We start from the raw sequence: 26,125 nt of genomic DNA, 5'->3' as shown, positions 1-26,125 counted from the left end.
GTGAATCTTTGTTTTATATGCACATCCGCCAATCAGCAGTGTAATTACAACAAAACAGTATAACAAGCCGGTTCCCCTCTTAAATAAACGACTACAGTCTCCCACTGGAGTGAGCGTGACTGAGCATAAGTGTTCCACCTTTACTGAAGTAAACACATCTGCTTGCTAAAGGTCAAGAAGTCAGTCTTTTTTCACCTTTTTGATCTCTTTATAGACATTTTCCTCCACTATAGCCCAACATCCCATCACCTGACCCCTTTATTTGAAACTTCAGCCCATGTTTATTATAAGCATCCAACAATAAGAGTGTTTACATGAAATAGACTTTTCATTTCTTTTTAAGTCTTTGAAAACACTGTTTGATTTCTAGTCTCAGTCACTAGTTTTATATCATATTCAATACAAAAAAAATCCATTTAGCAAATGTATAGCTCTTATCACACATTGCCCTCTACGCCCCTGTCTCCCTTTAAGAAAGGTAAAGAAGAACGATTTTGCAACTTTACATCTCTGGCAGGTTTTTCCAAACCGGAGGGGTAAGAAAGAAGGTAATGAAGCTTCAGCAATCTGTGAGAGTGACCGAGTCGGACCGCAATTGTTGGAGAGAGGCTAACTTCCACCGTGTGACCTGTGTGATTGCCAATCGGCGCTCAGAGGTTGAAGACGTTGCATGCTCAACCTCCACAACTATCTGGTGGCACCAGCGTAGGTAGTAGGGCTGAGTATGTGACCCAAATGCTGTGAGGCTATTGCAGAGGCCTGGATGTTTTGATGCGTGCAACAGCTTTCCTGTCAACTCAGAACTGTCCTGTCAAAATAAAGGCTAAAAAGTCCAGAAAAAAATGCTTCAATCTCCAAGCAGCTACATGTTTTTCCTAGTTGGAAAAGGGATGCTCGACTATTTTTACTTTATTTAAGAAAAACAAGCTGAGAAGGAGCAGAAGTAGTTGGTTAGAAGCAAGGGAACTTTCAAAATAAAAGACCTACTAGACGAATTGCCTGTATATGTTAATGCTCTCTAAAAAAATGTTTTTTTTAAAGACTCAAGGATCTGTTAGAGCAGCTGCTTTGTTCCAGCTGTCGTGCTGTAGCTCAGAGTTCCCAGTCTGACCGGTTTGATGGACTGGCTGCTACCGCCGCTCACCTCGCCTCTCCTTCCCCTCGTCTCTGCCCGACACGCTGGGCTTTAGGCCCGTGTTTACATCCATCGCAGCTCTGCCCACATTTGTCAACGTGCGGTACGTGTGCGAGTGTAACAAAGGAGTATTGTTCGGGCTCGCCGCTGCTCCACAGCGGGTGGAAAATTGTGGGCCTTAAAGGTGGAAAAGGGAAAGCGGGGAGAAGAGTGGACGGGGGGGGTTGGTCTTGATTGCAAATGGGATTCTACGTCCAGGTTTGCTACAAAAATAAATAAAAGTGCTACAAGCGTGTGCCTGTGGAAGTACAAGACATTCTCAAACATTTAACAATCAGACTGTGTGTGTGTGTGTGTGTGTGTGTGTGTGTGTGTGTGTGTGTGTGTGTGTGTGTGTGTGGTTTTATTTTCTGATATTAAATCCACATCTCCACCCGACAGCTTGTCATTCAAAGCGCCGCAGCACAGCTTATTTTAACACACAAAACAGTTCGAGTGTGTCTGTTTAATCTTGTGTCCTTTCTGCATTTTAATAGAAACGCAAACAAAATCTCAAATGGCAGCAGCAGGAGGAGAAGGAGGGGGAACATAAATGACTAAGAGTGTGTGACCCCAAAGGTTCAGGGGTCAATCCTTTCAACACCTTCCCGAGCAGCAGCGTGCTCCTTTCCTCCCCCCTTTCTCCTTCATCTCGAGTGCTTCATTCCTCCTCTCTCATCCATCCTCCCCTCTCTCGTCTCGCTGCATTTTCACCCTCGTCTTCCTGTTTTTGCCCTTTTAACCTCCCCGTGACCTCCCTCTGCTCCCTACTCTCTGCAACAGCTTATCTCCAATCAGCTGATTGAGGCCTCAGCAACATACAGCAGGGCTGGTTCAAGTGCTGCTGAGGCTCTAATGACTGAGATTTGTGGAAAATTCTTATTTCCTTCCACTTTTCACTCCTCCTGCTTAGCCTCCACATCTCAATGCTCCCTTCTTCCCTTCCTGTGACCCCCGCTCTTCTCATAACCTTCCTCTCTGATTGCCTCTTCCACATCATTAAGGGTTCAGTTCAGCTTTAAGGGGTCAGTAAGATGAGAAAGATCACCATATGGTAGTTCTCCTCCCTCCCCACGGACCAATAACACCTCACCTGTTACTTGATTCAACCAATCAGATGCTGACCACTCCCTCTAGAAGCAGTATATTTTATTTTGGTTTGGGGAATTTATTGAGCTATTTATGCCACAGATCCACTTTATTGTACTATTCTACCATTATTTATTTTGTTGTATTTTTTGAAACTTTATTTACCTATACTTCCTACATGTGCTGTACTTTCTCCATCTTCCAATATATACATCATCCTTCTGCCTTCTAACTCAGTCTCCAAATCCATCAAGTTGTCCTTCAGTTGTACTCATGTCTTGTTCATTCTGTTCACTCGGAGTGAAGATCTTGGCATCTTGACCTCTCATCTTTTTGCCAGTGCCACAGTCTCCAAATCATACATCACAGCAGGAACGATGATACCATCCTGTAAAAAATAGCAGCAAATCACCCCTTACACTCTTCTCTACCCATTCCACCCTGCCAGCACTCTCTTCTTCATCTCTCTTGTGGACTGTTCCTTGATTTGCATGGCTGACCCCAGCTATTTAATCTTAATCTCTTAATCCACCCCCCCAACCACCACTTGGAAAGCTCAGCTCGGTGCCATACATGAGTGGTTCTTACACCTAGCTCATTCTTCACTGGGTCACTGATATCTTTCATTTTTACTTTATACACAGTTATTCATATTTTTTCCACATGTGGTTACATCATTACAGAAACTGTAGATCGGTAGTACAGCACTTCATGCAAATACACTTTTCCTAACCTTGTCATATACACACCAGGGCCAAAACACACAAATCTGTCCTACACGGTGGCTCGGGCAGCCACTGATGGGTGATGTGATTTAACGTGACGATCGAAAAAAAAAAATTGCTAATTATGTTTATACAGCCCTGCAACAAAAAATAAATGACAGATTTATGGACCTATCCAGCTCAAAATACACGAACCAGTCTGTATACATATACATTTTAAAAATGTATGTAGAGTAAAAAAACCTGCAGCAGTCCACTTGGCTTCGCTATTGTGCTACATTATATATTTTATAAATTTTTTCATGACCTTTCCTTCTTTCCTTCTGCTGCAGGTTTTTCCTTAAAAGGGCCCTAAAAAACCAAGTTTTTAGAACTGTAATCTTTTCTTTAAGGGGACATGCAGTGTTTTAAGTTAAATGAGGGAAACCGTTCAGCTTCACACAAACATTTAAAGCCAGAAAATAAAGTGTTTGTGTGTTTATACTTTCTTCACCCACGTCGTCACCTGTCTAAACCTTCTGTAACCTCTCTCTCTTTGTTTCTCCTCCACCATCGTGCCCTGCTTAACCTTTCTTTAACCTCAGCCTTGCTTTTCTACTCCCTCCCTCACTCTTTTGCCCGTTCACTTTCTCCTTCCTGTCATGCACTTCCTGTCCCCCTGTCATACCCCGACCCTCTGGCTGTGCTGGCCTGATAACGTCCCCTACAAAGTCCTACAAACTCACAAATGCAAACAAACGCACACTCACACAGAGAACCCTAATGCACAGCTAACCCATTCGTGGCACCTCCACCCATGTCACTTTCACTCTAAGTGAGACGAGACACGCGAGTTCTCTCTGCAGTCTGGTTGGAGCGAAGCCAGGCTCGAGCTGGAGGCCCCGTCGTACCGAAGTCGTTTACCCCCTCTGTGCCAGGTCACCCTCAGAGCTGGGCACAAGCAGATTCTGACATTTAAGCAAAAGAAGCGGGCCTCCTCATTATCGCTGGCTGTTGTAGGCGATGAAGAGGATGCTGCTGCAAACCACTGAGCAGGGCTGAACGATGTCAACAATCACATCTCATGAATATGAGAAATAAATGAGCCAAACATGATATTTGGAGGCTCTGTCGTGTTTTGGAGCTATGCTTCAGTCAGTGGTGTAAAATATAAAGAAATGAAAGTAGGTTTAATACTTTTGCACAATATGATGAGCTGGACACAGGGTAGGAAAAAAAGGAGAAAATTCAGCCCCGATCTCATGAGGCCAAGCACTGCTGGTCTGCCTCTGGTGACAGAGTCAAAGCTGACTGTCACATGGCACTGACACTCTGGAGTCAAAGGCAGCTGTTAATAATCCTTCTCGAGCTTCATCTGCAGAACCTGTGTAGGTTTGACCTCCTTTATGTGGACGCTGTGGACCAAAAGCTTCCTTTTAGTCATCTCAGCTCGAGCTGAACTAAACAGCTAGTAGATTTAAGCTTTTAGGGAACAACGTGAGCCCAGCGCTCCAAAGGAAAGGAGTGAACTTTGTAACCAAAGCAGAGCAGCAAAGCATCTTGTTTTCATAAAGCTAATACCATAAATCACCCAGCCCTGATGTAGGCAGAACAAAGTCAGTACAAAGGATGCAACAAACAACATTGTTACTTCAGTCAATCACATGCACAGGAAATACAGGCAGATACACCTTTACGAGCTGATCAGAAAGGAGTTGCAGCTTCACTTAAGCTGGAAAACTGAAGCGCTCATGGATGGAGGAAAGAAACAGCTCTGCATCTTTGATTTGAGACAAAAGAAAAAAAGAGCACAGAAGAAATAAAACAGAAAATGAGAAAATGAACTCACCAGCACAGTGTAGATATGCAGACAGCGGTAAACTGGAGAGAAATCCACCAAGTCCTGAGCTCCTGGGACCTGCAGGGGGAAACAATTTGCACAGTTCACATGTTCAGTTCATAAACTGCAATCAACCAGCCCGTCTTCAGTTTTCTTTTACAAGTTTTGGCAACACCTGTTTTGGTTAAAGCCAAGCAAAGTAAAACCAAACCTGAGATTCTAACCAGAGAGAGACAAAGATGGCAACGAGGGGCAAGACAGAGACAAATGATTGTGTTTGTGAAACAGACGAGGGAAATGTGAACGGCAAGAATAAAACAGGCCGCGTCCCTAATAATGAACAGCCTCCAACCTCAATAATAATAATAATAATAATAATAATAATGGATTGGATTGATATAGCGCTTTTCAAGGCACCCAAAGCGCTTTACAATGCCACTATTCATTCACTCACTGGTGGAGGCAAGCTACGGTTGTAGCCACAGCTGCCCTGGGGCAGACTGACAGAAGCGAGGCTGCCATATCGCGCCATCGGCCCCTCTGGCCAACACCAGTAGGCAAGTAGGGTAAAGTGTCTTGCCCAAGGACACAACGACCAGGACAGAGAGCCCAGGGATCGAACCGGCGACCTTCCAGTTACAGATGCGATTCCCAACCCCCTGAGCCACGGTCGCCCGTAAAATAAAACTTAAATGGCAGAGCAAAAAAATGAAGTGGTTACCAGGCTGCAAACACGTTTACTTCTGCTATAAAGCTGTTAACTCTAACAAAGGAGTCAGTGGAGATGATTTTCGGGAGCTGGCCTCAAGTGGCCACTAGAGGAACTGCCGGTTTTGGCATGTCTCAACTTTCCAGCCCTGGAGGCTGCAACTTTGCTTTAACAGACACAGTATCTAATTCTTTTCCTCACTGTAAGATTAGACAAATTTAGAATATACGTTTTAGGGGTTTTTATTAATTTAATTTCATTATATTTTCTAAGATATTTTACCTGCATAAAGGGTAAAACAAACAGTACAGTTACTCATTGAAATAACTTAATGTGGAGGAACATTACGGAAAGATTCAAGGTGGTATCAGTTGTGCTTAAACAAGGATATTTATATTTAAAACAAACAAAACAAAACAGTCACTTCCTGTGAAACAGACTGAATAATTCACAGCCATAAGTTTAAAACTGATCTCAGAGCTTGCTGCTCCATTTGCTTGAAGTTCTCTAAACTCCGGACTTTGTTCAGCTGCGCTTCCCCCTGCTGCCACCCATGACTCGCCCTGCAGTTTTTATTCATCTTTATTAAACTACAGTCCCCTACATATTCATCACAACTAGCTAGCTCTGGTTCATCTTATATCAGCCTTCATAACAAAAGACTAATAATGAATAAGCCCATTTTAGGAAAAAGCCATGAAATATGAATTGACACAGTTTCAATTTACCAAAGTCGGATGATTTTTAAAGCAACCCGTTTGGCGTTTCTAGTGTTAGTGGCACTGGATACTGAGGTTTTAACTATCATGGAGTGGCTGTGACTGAGGAGATGGTGCAGGTCATAGGCAGGTTGGTGGTTCGATCCTTGGCTTCTTCCAATGCATTCATCAGAGTGTGAAGGAGCCATTTTGTTCTACTTTCAGGCAGAAAAGTGCCAAATAAGAACCGGTCCATTTACTACTCACTGACAATCATTGAATTATTCTATTTGTGTTGGTTAGGATCCTTTTAACATCATGCAGGTTAGGTTTAATTAACAGAACTGAGACAAAGTATGGGTATAAATACTGGCAGAAACAGATCAACACTCAATTCAAACTTCTCATATGTCACTGCCATCTGAAGTGAACTGAAGCTTTCAGGGAGTCTTCTGTTACGAGTTACTCATACCTCTTTTTCTTAGCATCTATCCCTCGATCTAACCATCATTCCAGTCCCTCCTCCCTGCCCACATCCTCTGTCCCCTGCCCTTTTGCCCTCTGGAAAGTTTGCCTTCTGTAAAACTCACTAGAGGCAAAGCACAATGCCAGCTTTGATGTAACCGCACACAAACAAGGGTCCCAAAACAATAAGAACAAGAACAAAAAACAAAACCAAAGAGTTGTACCACTTAAAGACAGAGGAAGAGCTGAGAATTAGAGGGGGGGAATATAAACACAGGCAGGTAAAACTTAAAGACAACCAAAAATGACTCAAAAGGCAGAGGTGGAAAGAAAAAGGATGAACGGAACCAGAGGAAGCAGATGAAAAACATAAAGGTGAGAAACAAGCCAAAAGAAACAAGAATTAGAAGATAAGGTAAAGGAGTGAGGAACAAACATGAGGGATGGTTGTAAATGAAGGGAAGTAGAAGAAGTGATGGAGAGGCAGGGTTGGCGTGAGGAGACGTGACGCTGATGGTTGGCATCGCTGCAGCCAGCGGCGCCAACGCGGTCGTAACCCTGACGGCCACGGGGTCAGGTCTTTGTTCGAGCCAAGGTCTTCCTGTGAAGAAGGTTGAGTCAAGTTTACAGGACATAAATAAAGCCAAGGGGACGACAGGGACCTTAAAACAGAATGGCAGCACAGGGGTGACAAGTTCAGCTCTATTCTCTCCTTAACCTCATTGTACTTTATTTTCCCCGAGCAAGAACAACAAAAGGCTCCGAAAAGGAACTCTGATCCCGCGAGGGATGACTTGAAGAGTTCAGTGTCAAAATGCTTTGTGCCCGCTTTGCTGCCCTGACACGATTTCCACAAGTTCATAGTATTTGAACATTTTTCTCCAAACTTAACTGTGTGCCGGCAGTTTTTTTTGTTGTACGATATGTGGACAGCATGAGGAAGTCAGCAGGTGTGTTCCCACCATTCCTATAAGGGCATCTTCACACCTTCACAGCTCATTTACTCCGATCTGAATCAGTTGATGGGTTTGTAAACTTGTAGCCTTTCACTGGCTTTCTTTTCTTTTCACACACAGAAAAATCAAAGTGAACCTTAAGCGAACGAAAATGCGTCACTGAAAACAACGTGGGAATGCTCAGTCAGCTTACTGTCCAGATGTGCCTGGACCTGACTAATAAAAGTGAATACATTCAGATGGTGCTGTGTTCTGGACGTTTGGAGAACATGAATTTCACAGCTAGCCGCTAGCCTGTACAGACCTTTTTTCTTTCTTTTTTCCCCCCACAGACTCAGTGTGGTTGTTTCAGAGTAAGATTCAAATTGGCACAAGTAAACTGCACCAAGGGGGAAAACGAACCAGAGTTTAGTTTAAACCAGGAGTGGGGAACTCCAGGGCCTGCCACGCAGGTTTTAGATCTCACCCTGGGTCAACACACCTGAATCACATGATTGGTTCATTACCAGGCCTCTGGAGAACTTCAAGACATGTTGAGGAGGTCATTTAGCCATTTAAATCAGCTGTGTTGGATCAAGGACACATTTAAAACCTTCAGGACACCAGCCTGGAGTTCCCCACAGACTAAGAAAAACCCCACACACCTTTACATGTCCCAGCCGACAGAAAAAAATGGAAATGAAAAATGCTGAGACATTTTTTCCTCCTTCCTTCTTTGTTGTGTTCATATTTTTTTTCCAGCGGCAAACATATTTGTTGCTGACGTTTTTCCACTTCGTTGTACATTTTAGTAGTTTCAGAAATCGCCCACCAAGAATTTGCTGCGAGTCCTTACATTGATGCTATGGTTCCTTATGGTAGATGGTAGTTGTTGTTCTATCAAAGATTATTTCAAAAAACTGTGTTAAAAACGTAGATGGAAAAGCACAGCTGTAATCAATGGTACTGAACAGGCTACTCAAAATAGTGGCGGGCTGCATCGACCTGATGTGCAGTTACACTTCTAGGGCGATGCATGTCAGATCATGGTGTGGCTACAACATAGATTTCCCCCTGAAGCACAAATCTCCAGTCAGTGAGTCCCACCCAATTTTGTTTTGTTCTTTTTGTATAGTAATAAAAAAAAAAATCACAGATATTAGACTGGTGGACTAAAACTCTAAACTATCATGTCTCATATATATATATATATATATATATATATATATAATGATTTTAAAGCTCAAAGTTAGTCACAGATAGAAGGGGGGAAAGCAAAATAAAGTAAAATAAACTTTTACTTGGCGTGAACTGCGTGTGTGTGGCTGCAGTTTTAAACAGAAGTTTAACAAGTTCTTTACCCCTGAAAATTTCATATGGCTGTCATTTCTGCAGGAAAAAATATAGAAGTAAAAGAGTCGTATTTCAATCCAACCCTATCTAATTTGGAGCACGGAACAATTTCACAGTCTGACAGTAATATACTGCACGGCTTCACTAAATGCACTTAAATGCACTTAAGCTGTTATACACGACAATCAGGTGATTCTGAGGCAGCCAGATGGGAACTTTTTCAGATTTGCCTAATTTCATAAGGAGGGCCCTCACTGTGAATTAACATGTCATTTGTTCCGTGCTCGGCTGGGAGGATAAGCTGGAGACATGATCTAGCCTGTTATGGAGCTGCGATGTTATGAAACTGTGTACGTGTGGCAGAAACATAAAAAAGCTTTTCAGACCTTATTTTAGGGCAAAGTCATTAACTTTTAAAGGTTTGGGTTTTTTTGTTGTTTTTTAAAAAAATCAGATCTGACTGCTGCTTCTATTCAAAAATGCAGTTATATTTCGCTTCCTCTTCACATAAATAGGTTGCCTGTTCTTGTTAACCTGAAATAAGTGCCTGGAGATGTTGCCAAGATGGCTGCCAAGTGGCAAGACACGCGCCTATGAGGAGACTGTTTCGAGTGTCTGAAGCTGGACACACACTTAATGACTGTCGGGCCAATTACAGATGCAATCTGGGCGCACTGACTGACCGGTCGGACCGGGTCTGCTCCAGCTGGGCTCGGTCACAGTTTACATTCAGATGATAAAGTCATGATGAGTGTGTGTGTGTGTGTGTGTGTGTGTGTGTAGACTATTCTTAATTCTTAAAGGAGTCACTGCCAGCTGTCAGCGTTTATTTAGAGCAGGTTTAATATTGGCGACACAGTCACAGATGTTCACTGACAGCGTTGATGTGCTCTCGCCTTTTCAAAAGGTGCAGCGGTGTCACCTGTTATCTAAACAGACACGAACACCCGCACACACAAAAAACACACACAAAAGAAAAAAAAAAAAAAAAAAAAAAACACACACACACACACACACACACACACACACACACACACACCAGCTCTTTGGTGGCACTAGTCCTGTATCAGGGTATGCTGTAACAGCACTGGCTCCACCTTTAATGAGCTTCAGGAACTGTATGAAGCGAAGACCTTTGCATGATCACCCTCCATCATTTGGACCCTCTTCGTCTTTTACGCTCCAGAATTCCAGATGCTTTCATCAAGGAGAAGATTTGGTTTTCCTAAATGTAGGACTAACAGATTCAGATATTCATTTGTTCTATCCACTGTTGCTCTTTAAACAGTGTGTCAGTGTTTTGTTTTTGCGTGACTGTTATGTATTTCCTGCTTTACTTTGAAAGTCTGTGTTATTTTAGTGTGTTCAGTTTACATTTTCCCTGTCTCGTCAGTTCTAATTTGCCCCAGCTGTGTTTCCCTCCTGTGGTCCATTCCCTGATTGCTCCTTCTATGTATTTAAGCCTTGTGTTTCAGTATGTCATGGTCGCGATCTCCCCCGTGTTGTAAATAGTTTGGTGTTTTTGTTGTAAATAAATAGTCTGTTGTAAATAGTTGTGAATGGGTTTGTTAATATTTTCGTTTGAGACACCTTCGTTTTGGGATTTTGGTGGAGGGCCTTCGTGGTTTTATTTTCCTTATTTTTATTTTCCTGCGTTGCACCCCGGTTGCCTAGGCCGGGGTGTAACATATGGGGGCTCGTCCGGGATTGCCTTCGCTGGGGGGTCCGGGGACCGCCCTAGCCTTTGTCGTCTGCTGGAGGGTCCGAGGGACCGCTCCATCCTTCATCCGCCTTCGCTGGAGGGTCTGTGGGACCGCTCCAGCCTTCGTCGTCTGCTGGAGGGTCGGTGGGGCCGCTCCAGCCTTCATCAGCTTCGTCTGCCTTTGCTGGAGGGTCCGTGGCACCGCTTCAGTCTTCGTTTGTCTTCGCTGGAGGGTCCGAGGCACCGCTCCAGCCTTCGTCTGCCTTCGCTGGAGGGTCCGTGGGACCGCTCCAGACTTCGTCCGCCTTCGCTGGAGGGTCCGAGGGACCGCTCCAGCCTTCATCTGCCTTCGCTGGAGAGTCCGAGGGACCGCTCCGGCCTTCGTCTGCTGGGGGGGTCAGTGGGACCGCTCCAGCCTTCGTCTGTCTTCGTTTGTCTTCGCTGGAGGGTCCGAGGGACCGCTCCAGCCTTCGTCGTCTGCTGGAGGGTCAGTGGGACCGCTCCAGCCTTCATCAGCCTTCGTCCGTCTTCGCTGGAGGGTCCGTTGGAGGGACCGCTTCAGCCTTCGTCCGCCTTCGCTGGAGGGTCCGAGGCACCGCTCCGGCCTTCGTCCGCCTTCGCTGGAGGGGAGGGACCGCTCCAGCCTTCATCTGCCTTCGCTGGAGAGTCCGAGGGACCGCTCCGGCCTTCGTCTGCTGGGGGGTCAGTGGGACCGCTCCAGCCTTCGTCTGTCTTCGTTTGTCTTCGCTGGAGGGTCCGAGGGACCGCTCCAGCCTTCGTCGTCTGCTGGAGGGTCAGTGGGACCGCTCCAGCCTTCATCAGCCTTCGTCCGTCTTCGCTGGAGGGTCCGTTGGAGGGACCGCTTCAGCCTTCGTCCGCCTTCGCTGGAGGGTCCGAGGCACCGCTCCGGCCTTCGTCTGCCTTCGCTGGAGGGTCCGAGGCACCGCTCCAGCCTTCGTCTGCCTTCGCTGGAGGGTCCGTGGGACCGCTCCAGACTTCATCCGTCTTCGCTGGAGGGTCCGTGGGACCGCTCCAGCCTCCACCAGCCTTCATCCGGTTTTGATCAAACATTTCACTTGGGGTTACATGTTTGATTTTTGGGTAGGGGGAAATGTTACGTTTCGGTGTGTCAGTGTTTTGTTTTTGCGTGACTGTTATGTATTTCCTGCTTTACTTTGAAAGTCTGTGTTATTTTAGTGTGTTCAGTTTACATTTTCCCTGTCTCGTCAGTTCTAATTTGCCCCAGCTGTGTTTCCCTCCTGTGGTCCATTCCCTGATTGCTCCTTCTATGTATTTAAGCCTTGTGTTTCAGTATGTCATGGTCGCGATCTCCCCCGTGTTGTAAATAGTTTGGTGTTTTTGTTGTAAATAAATAGTCTGTTGTAAATAGTTGTGAATGGGTTTGTTAATATTTTCGTTTGAGACACCTTCGTTTTGGGATTTTGGTGGAGGGCCTTCGTGGTTTTATTTTCCTTTATTTTTACTTTTTTCGTGTTGCACTCCGGTTGCCTAGGCCGGGGTGTAACAGTGGATAGAACAAAACCATGACAGCACTTCCGCCGTGTTTTACAGATCAGATCGCTGTAGATTCTCACTGTTGCAACTTTGATCTCATTCAAATATACTAACAGGGATTTGAACCTAAAACTTCAAATTTGAATTCATCAATAAGACATGTTGTCCTTGATTTTCAGTCCAGTTCTTATGCAATTTGGCAAACCTCGGTCTTTTTTCCCTGTTCCACTTCCTTAACAATTCTTCTCGACAGCCATCCTTCCGCTGAGACCATTCCTGATGAGGTTTCAGGGACCAGCAGACGGATCAACGAAGGGCCAGATGGATCCCTCAGGTCCTGTGTCGGGTCTTTGCTGGATTTTTTTCTGTTTCTTAAGGACATGACTTCCAGATACTGTTCATCTGCTGAAGACATTTCTGAGTACGAATATTTCTTTGCTCCTTCGTTTGTCCAGTTTCCTTACATTGTTTTAGGACACACTGCATGCCATGTTGACATATGCCAAGTTTTTAGCTAATTGCTCTTTGGGAATCACCTTGGTGTGCCTGTCAGACTGTTATCTTTGGCATTTTTGTAGATTCAACTAAAAAAAAAAAATGGAACCAACTGATTTGTTTTTACAACAGGCTTCTAGGAACAAAGTGCCGAAATTTTAAATTGAATTTTCCTAAGTTGTCATTTGTGGTTCAACAAACAAAAAGCACATTCCTCTGAAAGTTGTCAGGTACAAAGACTGGACTGAAAACGACTGAAAAAAGTTAAAGGCCAAAGTCCAAAGAACTGCAGAATTATTTCTCAAGACTTTAAAAACTTCCAAACATCTCTGGATCCTAAGAACATAAGAATAAATGAGGCATGGCCGAAGACCTTTGCACAACACTGTCTGTGTGTATTTATTATGTTGGACTTCTACAAAACAAGCTGCCATGAGGACACTAAAGTTTCACTGTGCTGAGGTGTAGAAAGTCTTTAAGCTTACGAAAATTACTTTTGTACACACAGCGCAACACAGATTCTAAATATCAGAACACTCCAGAAAACAATCACTCTCAGGCCAAACAAGACTTCAGTGTCGACATTAACCTTAAGATCACAACAACCACACAGCGGCTCTCCTCAGCCTTGTAAATATGCCCACAAGTTACACGTAATTGCAAAACCTGAGAGAAGCACCACACTGATCATCTTATTGGAAATCAAAGAATTTGAACTATTTTACCTCTCAGTGATCCCTCTGTGTTTGTTTGCGTTTAGTATCTAAAGAAGCATTTGGATTCGGAAATCTCTAAAGGCATTAGACTTAACAAGCGGACCACGAAACATCCAGCTGCATTTATTTGTTGGTTTGCCTAGTGGCAGAGAGCCCAGTCATTACTTTATGATCTTTCAGCAAGTTTTTTTTTATAAATTGTTTTTACCCTCAGCTGTTTGATTTGCGCTCCTTTCCCTTTCAAAGACTAGAATCTGCTCCAGCCCATGGGAACAGTCTTTTGAATATGTTGAATACTTTGGTACAATGTTTCGAGCAGTAGTTGTATTTGAGCGTGCGCCCAGTATAAGCTGGTTTACGTGGGCTACGTGCTGCAGTGGGATGAATGTTCGCTCTCCGGAAACATCAGAAATGTCACCTGGGCCGGACCTAATGACTTCAGACTACTGGGACTGAAGAAACATTCGCAGTCAATGTGGAAGGAAAAGGAAATGAATGGAAAGAAAAAGAAGACGACAAAAAAAAAAAAAAAGAGAGAGAGAAAGAGTCACGTAGAAAAAGCGGCATAAGCCTTGGGCAAGAAGAGGACACATGGAAGAGATGAAAGGACAGAAAGACTAAAAACTGACTAACAACAAAGAAAACGCAGCAGGAAGCAAGTAAAACTGAGGCCACACTGAAGGATAATCAGACTTCAAACGAAATTGGTCCAGCCTGCCAATCTTAGGGGAAACCCACGGTCAGGATTGGCAACAATTATCTGACTGTTTAAGGGGTTATAAAAATGAATGTCAGCTCGCTTGGAAACAAGTCTGAGCTGCCCTGGCGACTCATGTACCCCGCCATGGGGCCGAGATCAGAGACGATTCTGCCAAGGACCAATCTGAGAATGGGATGCACTGGATGTACAAACGTATCAGTATAGAGATGTTTGTTTCATCAAATAAGGTGAAGCCAGATAATTGGAGGCTGCGTGTTGTCTGGATTTTGTGTGTGTGTTTGCAGTTTTCTCACTTCATCTTCCTCCTCTTCATCCTCCACATCCAGAATTCCCGTGTCTTGTTCTGACAGCGGGTTGACACCCATTCCAGCCCGAATCGCCGCCGGCGCCGCCTTTCTGCCGCGCCGGCCGAGTAGGACCCTCGGCTGAGGCGAGACGGAGCTGTCCAGTGAGCGCTGTAGCTGGGCCTGGAGAACAAAACAGAAAAGCAGATGAGAACTCCACCGAGGGTCAACGGATTATTTTAAACCTGCATTGTTTGGTTCATTTCAGTTACTTCCTACATTTCCCAGAATCTCTTTTAAGTCCGACAGACGAGAATTTGCATTTAGGTGCTGGCGCAACTTCAGAGCAAAACAATGGAAGCTCTTTGATTTTCACGCTCTGACACCAAAACCAGATGTTGTCTGATAACACTCACACTCTGTCTGCAATAAGACTCCTCACGTGCAACAACTTTTATAGGGGACGGAGCAGAAAACAAACCCAGGAAAAATTCAAAAAACACAAACTGCTTTCAGACACTAACGGGGAAATGGTATTAATCCAACTCAGCATGTGAGCAATAAATGCTCGGGTTATTGCTCACAGTACCCCCCTCGTTTTAGAAAAATTTCGGGAAAAATGTCAGAAATTGTGGACGGTGTTGCGAGGTCACCGGTTTAGACCTTTTGAGCCACTCCTCGTCCCATTGGAAATGGCCAATAAAAGTGATTTACCAAAGCAGCCTAAGAATACACAGGAGGGAAAATAGCAGGCCAGGAAGGGAAGGACAGGAAGGATGAGGAGTTGATGAAAACAAAGCACGTAAAATTAGTGCTCGAGACATAAAAGTGCAGACAGGGACAGATTACATGTCTGACCTGTGCTTTTGCTCGACAACGCCTTCGATTCAGCTGTTCCTTAAACTCAAGCTTACCAAAAAAAAAAAAAAAAAAAAATTTGGAGGACAAAAACTGTCCGAAAAATAAAACAGGAAGGGCTCATTCTCTGAGCGGTATTTACTTCTAATGAAATAGTATTTCATTTTGCATGAATTCATTTTATTTTCTTTGTTCTCTTTAAATACATGCACAAAACACCAAAAAAACCAACCTCCTTGTTACAGGTAATAAGGGATACAAAACTGATATAGAAAATACCCAGTGGTCGGCAGATCTCTCGGCAAAAATGCTTTGTTGATACAGGAAGAGAATGGCCAGATTGTTTTGCGCTGGCAGGAACACAAAAGTAACTCAAATAAGCTCTCAAGACAACCAAATACATTACAATGAGTTCACTCTATTCAACATGGCTCCGCAGTCACCAGATCTCACTTCAACAGCGAACCTCTGCAATGTGGTGGAACAGGAGATTCACATTAAGGATGTGCAGCATGACGCTATCACGTCTGTATGGACCAAAATCTCCGTGGAATCTTTCCAGCATCTCCTTGAACCTCTGCCACGAAGAATTAAGGCAGCTCTGAACGCACAACTCAAAAACTATACCTAATAAAATGTCCTGTGAGGGTCACATCACTTCTTTTGTCAGTGCAACACAAACACACACGTGTGCAGCATATACAGCTGCATTTGGTTAATGTCCAACTCATCCTGTCATTTCAGTTTCTCAAAAACGTGGTCATTTAAAAGAAGGTGGGGTAAAGCAGAGCAGGAAATGGAAAGGTCTACCTGGAAAGATTCCCCTACCAAACAATGCCATGTGTAATGTAATTTCTGATGCTAATTGTGTCCTGAGTCTACATCGCTGTTCGGGGATTACTGTGGGAAGTGATACATTCATCTCCCTGTGCGGCAGTGCTCGATGATGAGCTCTAAAAATAAAAATACTAAAAAACAGGAAGTTTTAGTCAGAAATTAATGGAAGCTGGTCTCCATAACAGAGTGAAAACAGAGCCGCGGTCACTCCAGAGGTGGCCAAGTCTTTGTCAGGACCTCGCTGGTAGGAGATCATCATCTTGCACTTCTACATACAAATAAAACTGATCTGAAGTCTTTAGTCATTTATCTCTACCTGATGTGCATTTTGAACTCTTTAACATGACCACCATTCGCCTTTCTTCGAAATCCTCCTCCAGTCGGGCCTCGGGCGCAGCATGGTCGCCAACATTTTTCTGTGGGAAAACCCTCAGAAATGAGGTCAGCATGCCTTTCCATCCACACCCAAATCCGCATCGGGCTACTTTTGAAAAACCTATGCAAACACCTTCCTTGATCACTGGCGCCAACACGTAGGCTGCTTTGTGCGCTTAAATGGGTCGAATGGAACGTCAATAAAGACGTCATACACATCAAAATGCTTCGTTTTGGGCTGTTAATGCGAGGTTAATGAGAAAAACTGTTCCGGACACCAGGGCAGATAGGCACAAACCCAGAAGAGCACAATATCAGAGATGCTTGTGTATGAACACAATGCCATCTTTGATCTAATGTCCAAACACAAACAAACACGCACACACACACCCACAGAAGACAAGTGAGTCATGGAGGACAATAAGAACAAACTAAATCAGGAAAGTGTCGTTGGGCTGCAGGAGGAGCTTAGGCCTAACGCTGAGGAATGTGCCGAGCTCTGAGTGTTTTCTCTAATTACTTTACATCGAATTAAATCAAAATGCTGAAAGAACAACAGGATGAGAAACTCAAGATGGCGAGAACCGCAGAGTGAAGAGTCCTGTCACGTCTGCGAGTCATTTCTTTGTAATTGTTCAAATACTCAGAAATGTACAACTTAACATAGCTCGACCACAAAAGACAGCAACCTGTGAATGGCGGAGAAAAGAGAAGAGGTTTTCAGCGACGTCAGCACCTGCGTCAAAGTAACTCGGCGCGGCGGTCGAGTTGGGCTCCGGAATTCTTCAGCAGGTGAATCCATGCCCGCTAACATTACTGTATACACACTCACCCGACCATTCACTCTTAACCGGGAAGCCTTTTTAGCCCCGTCTTTTGTTGTGTTTTTTTCTTTGGGGACAGAATTCGGTACAGTGCTTGAAGTAGAAGTGTGGGAATGTGCGTCATCTGCGGCACAAAATAGCCATGAGAAACTGGGACGCAGTTACAGGAGGGAAACATGGGAGGCATGGGGAGTGGAGCAGACGGAAAACGAACAGTAGGAGTTGGGAAGAAAAGGAAAGAGAAATGGGAAAGTTGGAGTGATGGAGTGAGAAAAAAATAAAAAGTGTACAAAAGGAAGGCAGCACAGCATTTGGAATCAGCCACACTATAATGATTTAAAGTAAAATCACTTTAAATACTTTTTAAATGATCGGAAATTACTCTGTGGAAACGATAGGAGGGCAGTCCTGACTTAAATATGTGGCTGAGGTGAGTCGATGTCTCTGAGTGTAGAGTCAAGTGAACAAGGCCCCAGTTACTAGAGACCAGTCTGCAACAATCTGGCAACCACTAAAAATATTCACTCCCCAACCGCCTGGAGAGTGGTAGCTGGAGGTTGATTGGAAACAGATTGCTCAGTGACCCCAGTGCTAGGGGAGAATCTGCATCCCCCAATCGGATGACAAAAACCTCCTTGTGACTGTTTTACCATGGGCAAGTGTGGCAGCTTGCTTGGTTTGCGTGGAACAAGGCATCTTATCTGCAAACACTCATAAGCTACCCGCCGAGCTGTGGTAACACTTGAAAAGCATGTGGCAAACTGGAAACTGAAACCATTTGCCTTCAAAGTAAAGGCTGTCTCCTTTGAAAAGTGTTGGCTGCGACTCTAAGGCACAACTTTTTTTCTCCAAAGACCAACAGCCACCGATCCCAGTTTCCCACTTTTTCCAAGTTTTACTGCTGCTCAGGTAGCAGTTAGCGAGTATTTGCAGTCAAACTAGCATCATCCACTTAAACTACAGCTGACCACAGCGAACATAAGGAGGTTTTTGATGCAGCACCTTGATTGTGACCAGCATTGGGTGCAACGCATCCCTCCTAACATGTTCCCTTTTCCTTGCTGCACAAATGTGATACAATGAGCTGATGTCATTTCGTATGCAGAGGAAGAAAACGGTGCCCTGATCTACATAAGTGGCGACATGGACAAAAGACAATAGCGCAATAGTAAAGTGTGACATACCGGGACCCAAAAAGCTGCATTACACTGGTAACACAAGTACTTCCTCCGCACAGTCACCGAGAGCTGTGCTCACAGGGGACATGATTTCAATATTGAACTAAATTGTTTTAAAGGCTACTGAAATTATGAAAAAACTAATACAAATCTATTCAAAAGGACCTCCAAACCTCACTAAAACCACATTAAACTTGTTTATTTTTATTTGGTTTTGGTGAAGAAAAGCTGGCAGGCTTGCCGCACAGGAGAAAGTCTGAAAATCCAACCTCAAACTTCACAAAATGTACCCATCGAATTAAGTCTAGAGAGAATGAGTATCAAAAGGTTAGAGTTAAAAGGAAAAATTGAGCAAAGATGAGCAGGAAAAGTTGACGCTATGATAACGTTTTACTAATCCTTTTTTTTTTTTAGTATTCATTTGGCATTTTGTTCAGTATTGGAAAAACAATCCTGATAATACTCGAAATAACATACAAGAATCAAATTGGTACTCTGTACAGAAAAATACTCCGTAACAAATGACTCGGATAAGGATCGAAGCTAAAACCTGACTGGGGCATCCCTACTATAGATCACTTTTTGGCAGACAGTCGGCCAGCCAGAAATAATGGTGTCTGATGGCAGTGAACTGTGGTGCATTATTCGGCAGACACCACACACACACAGGGTCCAGACTGGGTGACACAGCAGCCCATAACAGTTTATTTTTGTTCCCCTTGTGATGGTTCAATACACCGACCCAGCGTGCGCCCTCAGCCACCCTCGTTGCACGCACACGCATGTGTGTGTTCAGTAACTAGATACAGGTAATCAATCTTCTTCCACTTCACAGGCCCGGCAATCTGTTTCCCATTAGTGTGTACGAGTGTGTGTGCGCCTACTGAATACACAGCAGAAGCTCCAGACTCGTCCTCTGTTGAAAGCGAACACAAGAAACAGAAAAACAAGAGGAACAAGAGAATGAAGAAGGGAGGCAGGGAGATGGAAAGATGAGGAGGTGGAAAGAAAGGACGAGAGACAGACATGGAGATTTTGAGGAGGAGGGGTATGATGGGACAGCAAGACAGAAAGAGAGACATGACAAATGACAGGGGAGTCATGGAAGAATGACAAAGGCAGAGGATTCTGGCTAATTCCACTCCCTTGGTTCTCTTTCAAAAGGACCTATTATGCTTTACTTATTTTCTGTCATATACATGCTGTTATAGTTCTGATGCTCATATTAAGCTCACAGTCACTACTGTTTTAGAGTTTATAAATAGAAATAAAGAATATTCTACTTATAAATATACACTTATTATTGTGTAGTTAATGCATTCTCATGAACTTAGAATTAATCCATTAACAACTGATCCCGTAGCAGCAGGTCGATCGCTGTTCCACCTGATCACGTTTTATGTACATGGCTGAAGATCAGCCACAAATATATTATCGATGCTGCCATTATTTATCAGCAGATTAAACATGTGACCCTCATGTCTCCCCATCGCCGCACAACTGACAAAAAAACTAGCAATAAAAAAAAAAATAATAATAATAAAATAAAATAAAACAAAACAAGCAGCTAGTTATAAGCTATAGTTGTGTCAACTAATGTTAGCCTCATGTCCTAAAAAATAAAATATTTCACTTTACCTCAAATAAACAGTTTGATTACATTATCACATCTTGTGAAAGTTTGTTCAACAGGTGTCCAAAGTAAACAAGACCTACTTCAAAATAAGTTTCACTAATGCTAGCTATCAGCAACTAACAGAGGCTAACAGAGGCTAACAGAGGCTGGCAGCAGCACTTGCCAACAGAAAACTTCAGGATACCCTAAACTAGGGGACCCCAACCTTTTTTGCGCCACAGACCGGTTTGTCCGACAACATTTTCACGGACCAGCCTTTAAGGTGTTGCAGATAAATACAACAAAATAAAACCAGTACTGGTACCAAAAAATATATATTTATTCATAATACACAGGAAAAGACCCAGGGAAACACAGTTAACGATAAAAACGATTAACAAAAGAACAATTAAAAACCCCAAAAACCATAAATTTCACACCTGAGCCTCAACTCTCGTAACCTGGTACCAAACGACTCATGGACCAGTACCGGTCCATGGCCCGGGGGTTGGGGACCCCTGCCCTAAACTGTCATCAGACAAAAGCGACTTCGCTGACTTGTATCGCTTCTCACCTGTCAAACTGACAGTTGAGGTAAATGGTGGACTGAAAGCCTAAACTCACTCCCAGAGATTTTGGAAGTTTTTTGAAGGTAAAAGCATAAAGTACAGCAAAAATATTTAATTGTTGCATACCCTTTGTCACATTTGACAAAATTTCAGACTGCTCTACGCACTCGTTTTTCCCCACTCCTGATTTTGTATGACATGCGATTGAGAGGGATACACCGTGTAAACCCTCTCTTTACAAGGGCTTCCAGCGAGGGAAGCCCTTCCAGCATCATGCAAAGCTACTCTACAAGATTTAAATCAATCTCTGGTGTAAACAGCGACTGGACTGAATAAGTGTCCTGCTATTTGATGTGTTTTGACAGCATACGCAGGTTCAAAACTTGAAAAGGCCCATCTTATATTTATAGAACTCCAGGCTTCAGTGAAACGGCTTCCCTGAAGGCGTGCTTTTTGTAATGAAATACCAATTTTTTGTCCCATCTTCCTCACTCTCTCGTCACCTTCCTGTCGTCTTTTTTGGCTCTCAGCATCCTTCTGCTACTCTTTTTCAGATATCTCCCTTACCTCTTCATCTCCTCCTAACTTCTACATCTTTTTTCCTGCCCCTCATCCATCATAATCCCTCCCGATAATTCCCCAGTTTCCTCTTCTTGTTTCTATACATCTAAACCCCCCCCCCCCCCGCAACTTTATTCTTCTTTAACCATCTTCTACTTTTTTCTTTGATCCTCCCTCTTCTTCTTCTTTCCTCTTCCTCCACTTCCATGGGCATGTGGCAGCAGACAATAGCTCCATTGTAAGCCATTTGCACTCCTCAATCTCCTCCACCTCTTCTTTCCCCCCAGATCTATTTATTTTCACATCCTTGTAACGACGGCCGGGTAGAGAGCTGGAGCTAATTTGGAACAGAGCGCAGCAGAGAGACACACTGTCTGAGGGAGAAAGAGATGGAGTGACAGAAAAAATGGAAGCAGAACAAGAAGAAAGAGTGAAGGAGAGACAGAGGAGGAAAGGAAGGGAAGGAAGGGAAGAACGTCTACTTTGCTTGTGCACATTCAGTCCCAAACACACACACACACAGTTACGACTGAGGGTGTGTGTGTTCAGAGCCAAACATTTGATACAACAACATAATCCCAGTATCAGTATCAGTTCTGCTGGACTGCTGGGGTTTCCATAATCTTCCTTGTAATTAGTGGTTAGGGGAGTAAGTGGTTAGCTTCTTCAGTGACTGCAAGTGGATTTTCTACGCCAGTAACTCTCAAATTGTGGTCCAAGGACCCCCCACCCAAAGGTCACTGAAGGGTTGTTAGCGTGCAGATGTTATAAATGGGGACTGCTTGTGCGTGATCATAATTTCTATTTAATGTCCATCACCTCCTTCCTCAGAGAGAAAATAAATACTTTCTCCCACAAAGATGTGACAAATTGAAGGAAAACTACTATAAAAGGTTCTTTGTGAAGTGCTGGATCAACAGCAACATCTTTCCACAGCGATGGCAGCTGTCTAAAAGGTCACTCTGAAAACTCAAGTGAAGTTCAAATAGTTTGGAAATCCTCAGACCATGCACTGACCCCTGTGACCTGCTCTGGGTGTTTGTTGTTGTTTTTTTCTAGATGGTAACCTTTAAAACTAACTGCCAACCAGAAGCAGCAAGATTATGAAGCGAGATCCTCTAGTGACATCTAGAGGACAAAAAAACTAAACAATGCATGTTAACTTTTCCCCCCCGGGGGGGCTTCAAACTACCACCTAATACATGCACAGTAAGGTGTCTGTAAAACAATTTGAACACCTGATAGCTTCTCGCCTGTAGGAAATGTTTAACAAACTCTCTGAATCTTTTTTTCTTCCCAATAAGAAGCAAATATAGCCTGCCTGAGTGCATGAACCTTCTCAAGTAAGTTAAAGTCAAATACTTTTATAACACAACTTTATTCTTCTAGTGATTGTTGTGAAAAAAATGCTTTCAGCTTCATCTGCTGTTCTTCTCATCCAAGAGGCTTCTTCCCTTCTTAACATACTGACTGCCCCCTGTGCTACCACTCGTCCATTCAGTAGACTCACCTATGGCATCAATTCGTAAAGCTCACTGGTATTCACAGTCTGATTCTTTTGGACACTAGCCACAGGTTGAGGCCATAAAACGTAGATGACAGGTTAATCTGCAGCTTTGCTTTGAATTTCAGCTCTCGCTTCACCACAACTGGCTGATAAAGCAAACACTGCACCTTACTTCCCTCACTCCTGAACAAGACCCAGAGATGCTTTTCAGCAAAAACTATTCAGCAAATCATTCCCAACCCAGCTGAGCCAAGCCAAGGGATGTAATCCATCCAGCGTGTCCTGGGTCTACTCTGGACCCAAGTAACCAGCAGAAAACCAAAAGCTGGGTGCCATTGACTGATCTTCGGTAAAAATGGCATTTATCTTTGAGATCGTAGAGAACTTAGATTTACTATATAATATTACATTTACTGTTGAATTGATTGAACGGCTGCTGCTTTGGATGGGCCGGCAGAAGAGCGGTGCACCACTGCTCAATGTCCCAAAGCACCAGCACTAATGAGGGAAGTAATTATTAGAATGTAAAACAGAAGCAAATGTGCAGCGTGCTTTACTCTGAGCCTCCATCCACTCGTACATCTGTCGTGAACCACTCCTTCATCATTCCCATCCCTTCATCCTGCACTTCCATGGAACAACATTCCCCAAATAATGGAAGCCCGCAAATAAACAAGGAGGCCTTCACTCTGAGCTACGGATACCACAAGAGAACATAAAACACACAGACATATATAACTTCCTTATCCTTGAAGAAAAAAACAACAACAATGAGGTAAGTGGAGAAAAGCTGCACACACATCTTTGTGCGTGCATGTGTGCGTGCATGTGTGCGTGCATGTTCCTTGACAAGCCAACGTACTTGCTTACTGGCAGTGGAACCACAGAGCAACACGCGCACGCACAGAGGCTGCTTCCAATTATCAGACAGAAAAGATGAACAACAAAAATCAGTTGTAGGATGAAGTCAGTTAGACAGGCAGTAACATACAGTCTTCATCAAAGACACCAAACGACGTTACACAGCAGGCGCGTAAAATCTGTGAAATGTTAAGAACATTCATATTTTTGGACTTCCCTACCCTTAATGCAGCCGCTCACACCGACCGCATACTGTCACAGGATAAATATAGTTTTTTCCCCATCAAGTTAGATTTTTTCTGATTTTCACGTGTGAATAAAAAGATCTGACCAATCAGATCAGTGCATTTGGCAACAGCTGCATTCATAGCATGCAGTGCTGAATGTACGACGATGTGAAAATACTATTTTACCTCAGATACACAGCTAGATGCTGCTCCGGGTCAATCGGCTCTCTGAAATCCTTTCTGTGCCTCCTTAGACGTGATCAGTGTGTATGTAACAAGTTCACATCTAGAAAAACTCGTGTTATTTCTTCACAATATAGCCTGTGGGTAAAGGCCTAAACCACATTTTATTCAAATTTCTAGCAGTTTGCACCATGTGAAACTTTTGCTACCCACGTTTGCTCTTTTGACTAAGTAAATGATTTATAACCTAAAAACTGAGCCTTAACCATCAAACAGGTCTTGACATTCAAAGCCTATTTCAAGGTGAAGACAGGCTGAATGTCCTCACTTTGCCAAAAAGATCTTGAAAAGCAGAGTTCTGTCCACTTGTGGCACATTGCTGTGCTCTGTTGTTAGCTCCAATATCTCCTGAGCACCAGATAAAGCCAGAAGATTAAGTTAAGGTTTAAAAATGGTCCTCAAAAACACACCTGATACAAACCCTAACCTCTGAAAACAATTGTTGAAAGTGTCACCTTTTATATTATGTAACTCGAAAACGGAAGCAGATCTCTAAAATATGATGAATATAGGCAGATGTATTACCCCTGTTTCACTCATTCCAGGGGTAATCCAAGAACACACACGGCTCCTGTACTCACCTTTACAACATTTATCTGTGTGAATCTTGAACTTTAAGATGTCAAACTGACTGTTCCATCAGTTTAATAATGATAAAAACTCCAAGAAAGGGTCAATCCATCACAACCCACAGGGCGCTACCATCACAGCAGAGTGAAGGTCTCTGGCACAGTTCAGAACCCACTAACAAAACACATCTAGTTTGTGGCTGTTTGGCTGCTGTAATACAGTTTTCTGCTCTTCTCTCTGTATAAGTAGACGTATCCCTAATAAGGTCCTCTCAGTCAAAAGGCCACACCCACCTGTAGTTTAAATCTTTTGTTTGGGAGGGGCAGCCAATTAGAATGAAGTTGGAAAAGAGAAACAGAGCTGAGGATCTGCACCGAGGCCCAAAACGAGATAAATGAGGATTGCTTTGAACTGTAAATCACGCAAAGCTACTCTAACACAGTGCAAGAATAAACTCACAGAGCCACATTTAGTAAATCTGTCATCTCCTGTGAATGAGAGCATGTCAGCTGAACTTTCTCAGCCCAAAGTGTTTCTGGGTGCTTGTGTACCTGTTTCATGGCAGTCTGGCCTATCTTATCCGAGTGTTTCCGAATGCTCTCCAGGAAGTCTCTCAGCTGTGACATGGCCGTGTCGCGGATCTGTATCCTCAGTTTGGGGATGTTTTCAGCCATGATGGAGCAGAACCGGTACTGACCCGCTTTGGGAAGACACGTCTGTTCCAGCTGTTCTAACGTTCGCAGCGCGGGGTAGTACCTACAGAGACAAAGCATTTGGAAAAGTGCAGTCAGCTTGTTTGTTCAGTCACTCAGTGAGCTGGTTTGAAAGTTCAGGATGAAGTCTGACTCGTCTCAAGCCAAACGTTGTTTTTTTCAGCTTTCACGCCTGAACGCAGCTAATCTGGTTTCGTTTTGAACATGTTAATTTCCACTTGCAAAACTGACAGACACACAGATGCATGACCAAAAAACACCCAACAACCTAGGAGTGCTCGCACACACAGAGAAATAAACACACTCCGATACACCTCACGGAGATTTGGCAGCACAGAAATCCCCCAGACACTTCAGCCCACTTCACTCCACTGCATCGCTCAAACACAGGCTCTCCCTCTCGAGGAGCGTTCGCTTTTGGCTGACCTCCTCCTGCTCTCTGAGAGCCCAGCAGCCGCGGGACAGGGAGACGGGGAAAAATACACAAACAAAATGACAAATTTATGACCAGCCAAGACTCCTATCTAGAGGCAGCCCGAGGACAGAGAAGGGGAAGAAAGAAGCAGAGAAATTGTCTCAGCTGCTCAAGGAAGTGCTCTGGCTCCATCTTGTGGCTGCCAGCAAGCAAACATCTACATGATCCAAGAAGGATGTGAAGTTATACAGATATGTACCATACAGTAGTAGCTCTGACCAAACAGCAGTGTTCCCCACACTTGGAATGAGAACAGCACAACACCTTTAGAAAATATATTCACATCAACAAAGAAAAAGACTCGATGATTAC

General features: G+C 43.8%; 1 protein-coding gene across 3 annotated transcripts in view; it reads right to left on the bottom strand.

Annotated features, from left to right (window-relative positions):
* Nucleotides 1-26,125, bottom strand: part of exoc6b (exocyst complex component 6B) — a 135,044-nt gene that overhangs the window by 86,426 nt on the left and 22,493 nt on the right. For all 3 annotated transcript variants that reach the window (XM_086275983.1, XM_086275969.1, XM_086275975.1), the window contains exons 6-8: nt 25,177-25,381; nt 14,410-14,583; nt 4,817-4,885 (exon numbers count right to left, since the gene is read on the bottom strand). In XM_086275983.1, coding sequence (XP_086132109.1) covers nt 4,817-4,885; nt 14,410-14,583; nt 25,177-25,381 — 448 coding nt within the window. The remainder of the gene's footprint in view (nt 1-4,816; nt 4,886-14,409; nt 14,584-25,176; nt 25,382-26,125) is intronic.

The sequence above is a fragment of the Aulonocara sp. 'chitande type north' Nkhata Bay genome, linkage group LG3, assembly GCF_057382095.1.
Source record: "Aulonocara sp. 'chitande type north' Nkhata Bay isolate Kocher_YH1m ecotype deep benthic linkage group LG3, A_spYH_male_GT1.1, whole genome shotgun sequence".
In the NCBI taxonomy this organism is placed as follows: domain Eukaryota; kingdom Metazoa; phylum Chordata; class Actinopteri; order Cichliformes; family Cichlidae; genus Aulonocara; species Aulonocara sp. 'chitande type north' Nkhata Bay.
Note: the sequence above shows the minus strand (reverse complement) of the source record. Positions and strands in the feature narration are given on the sequence as shown.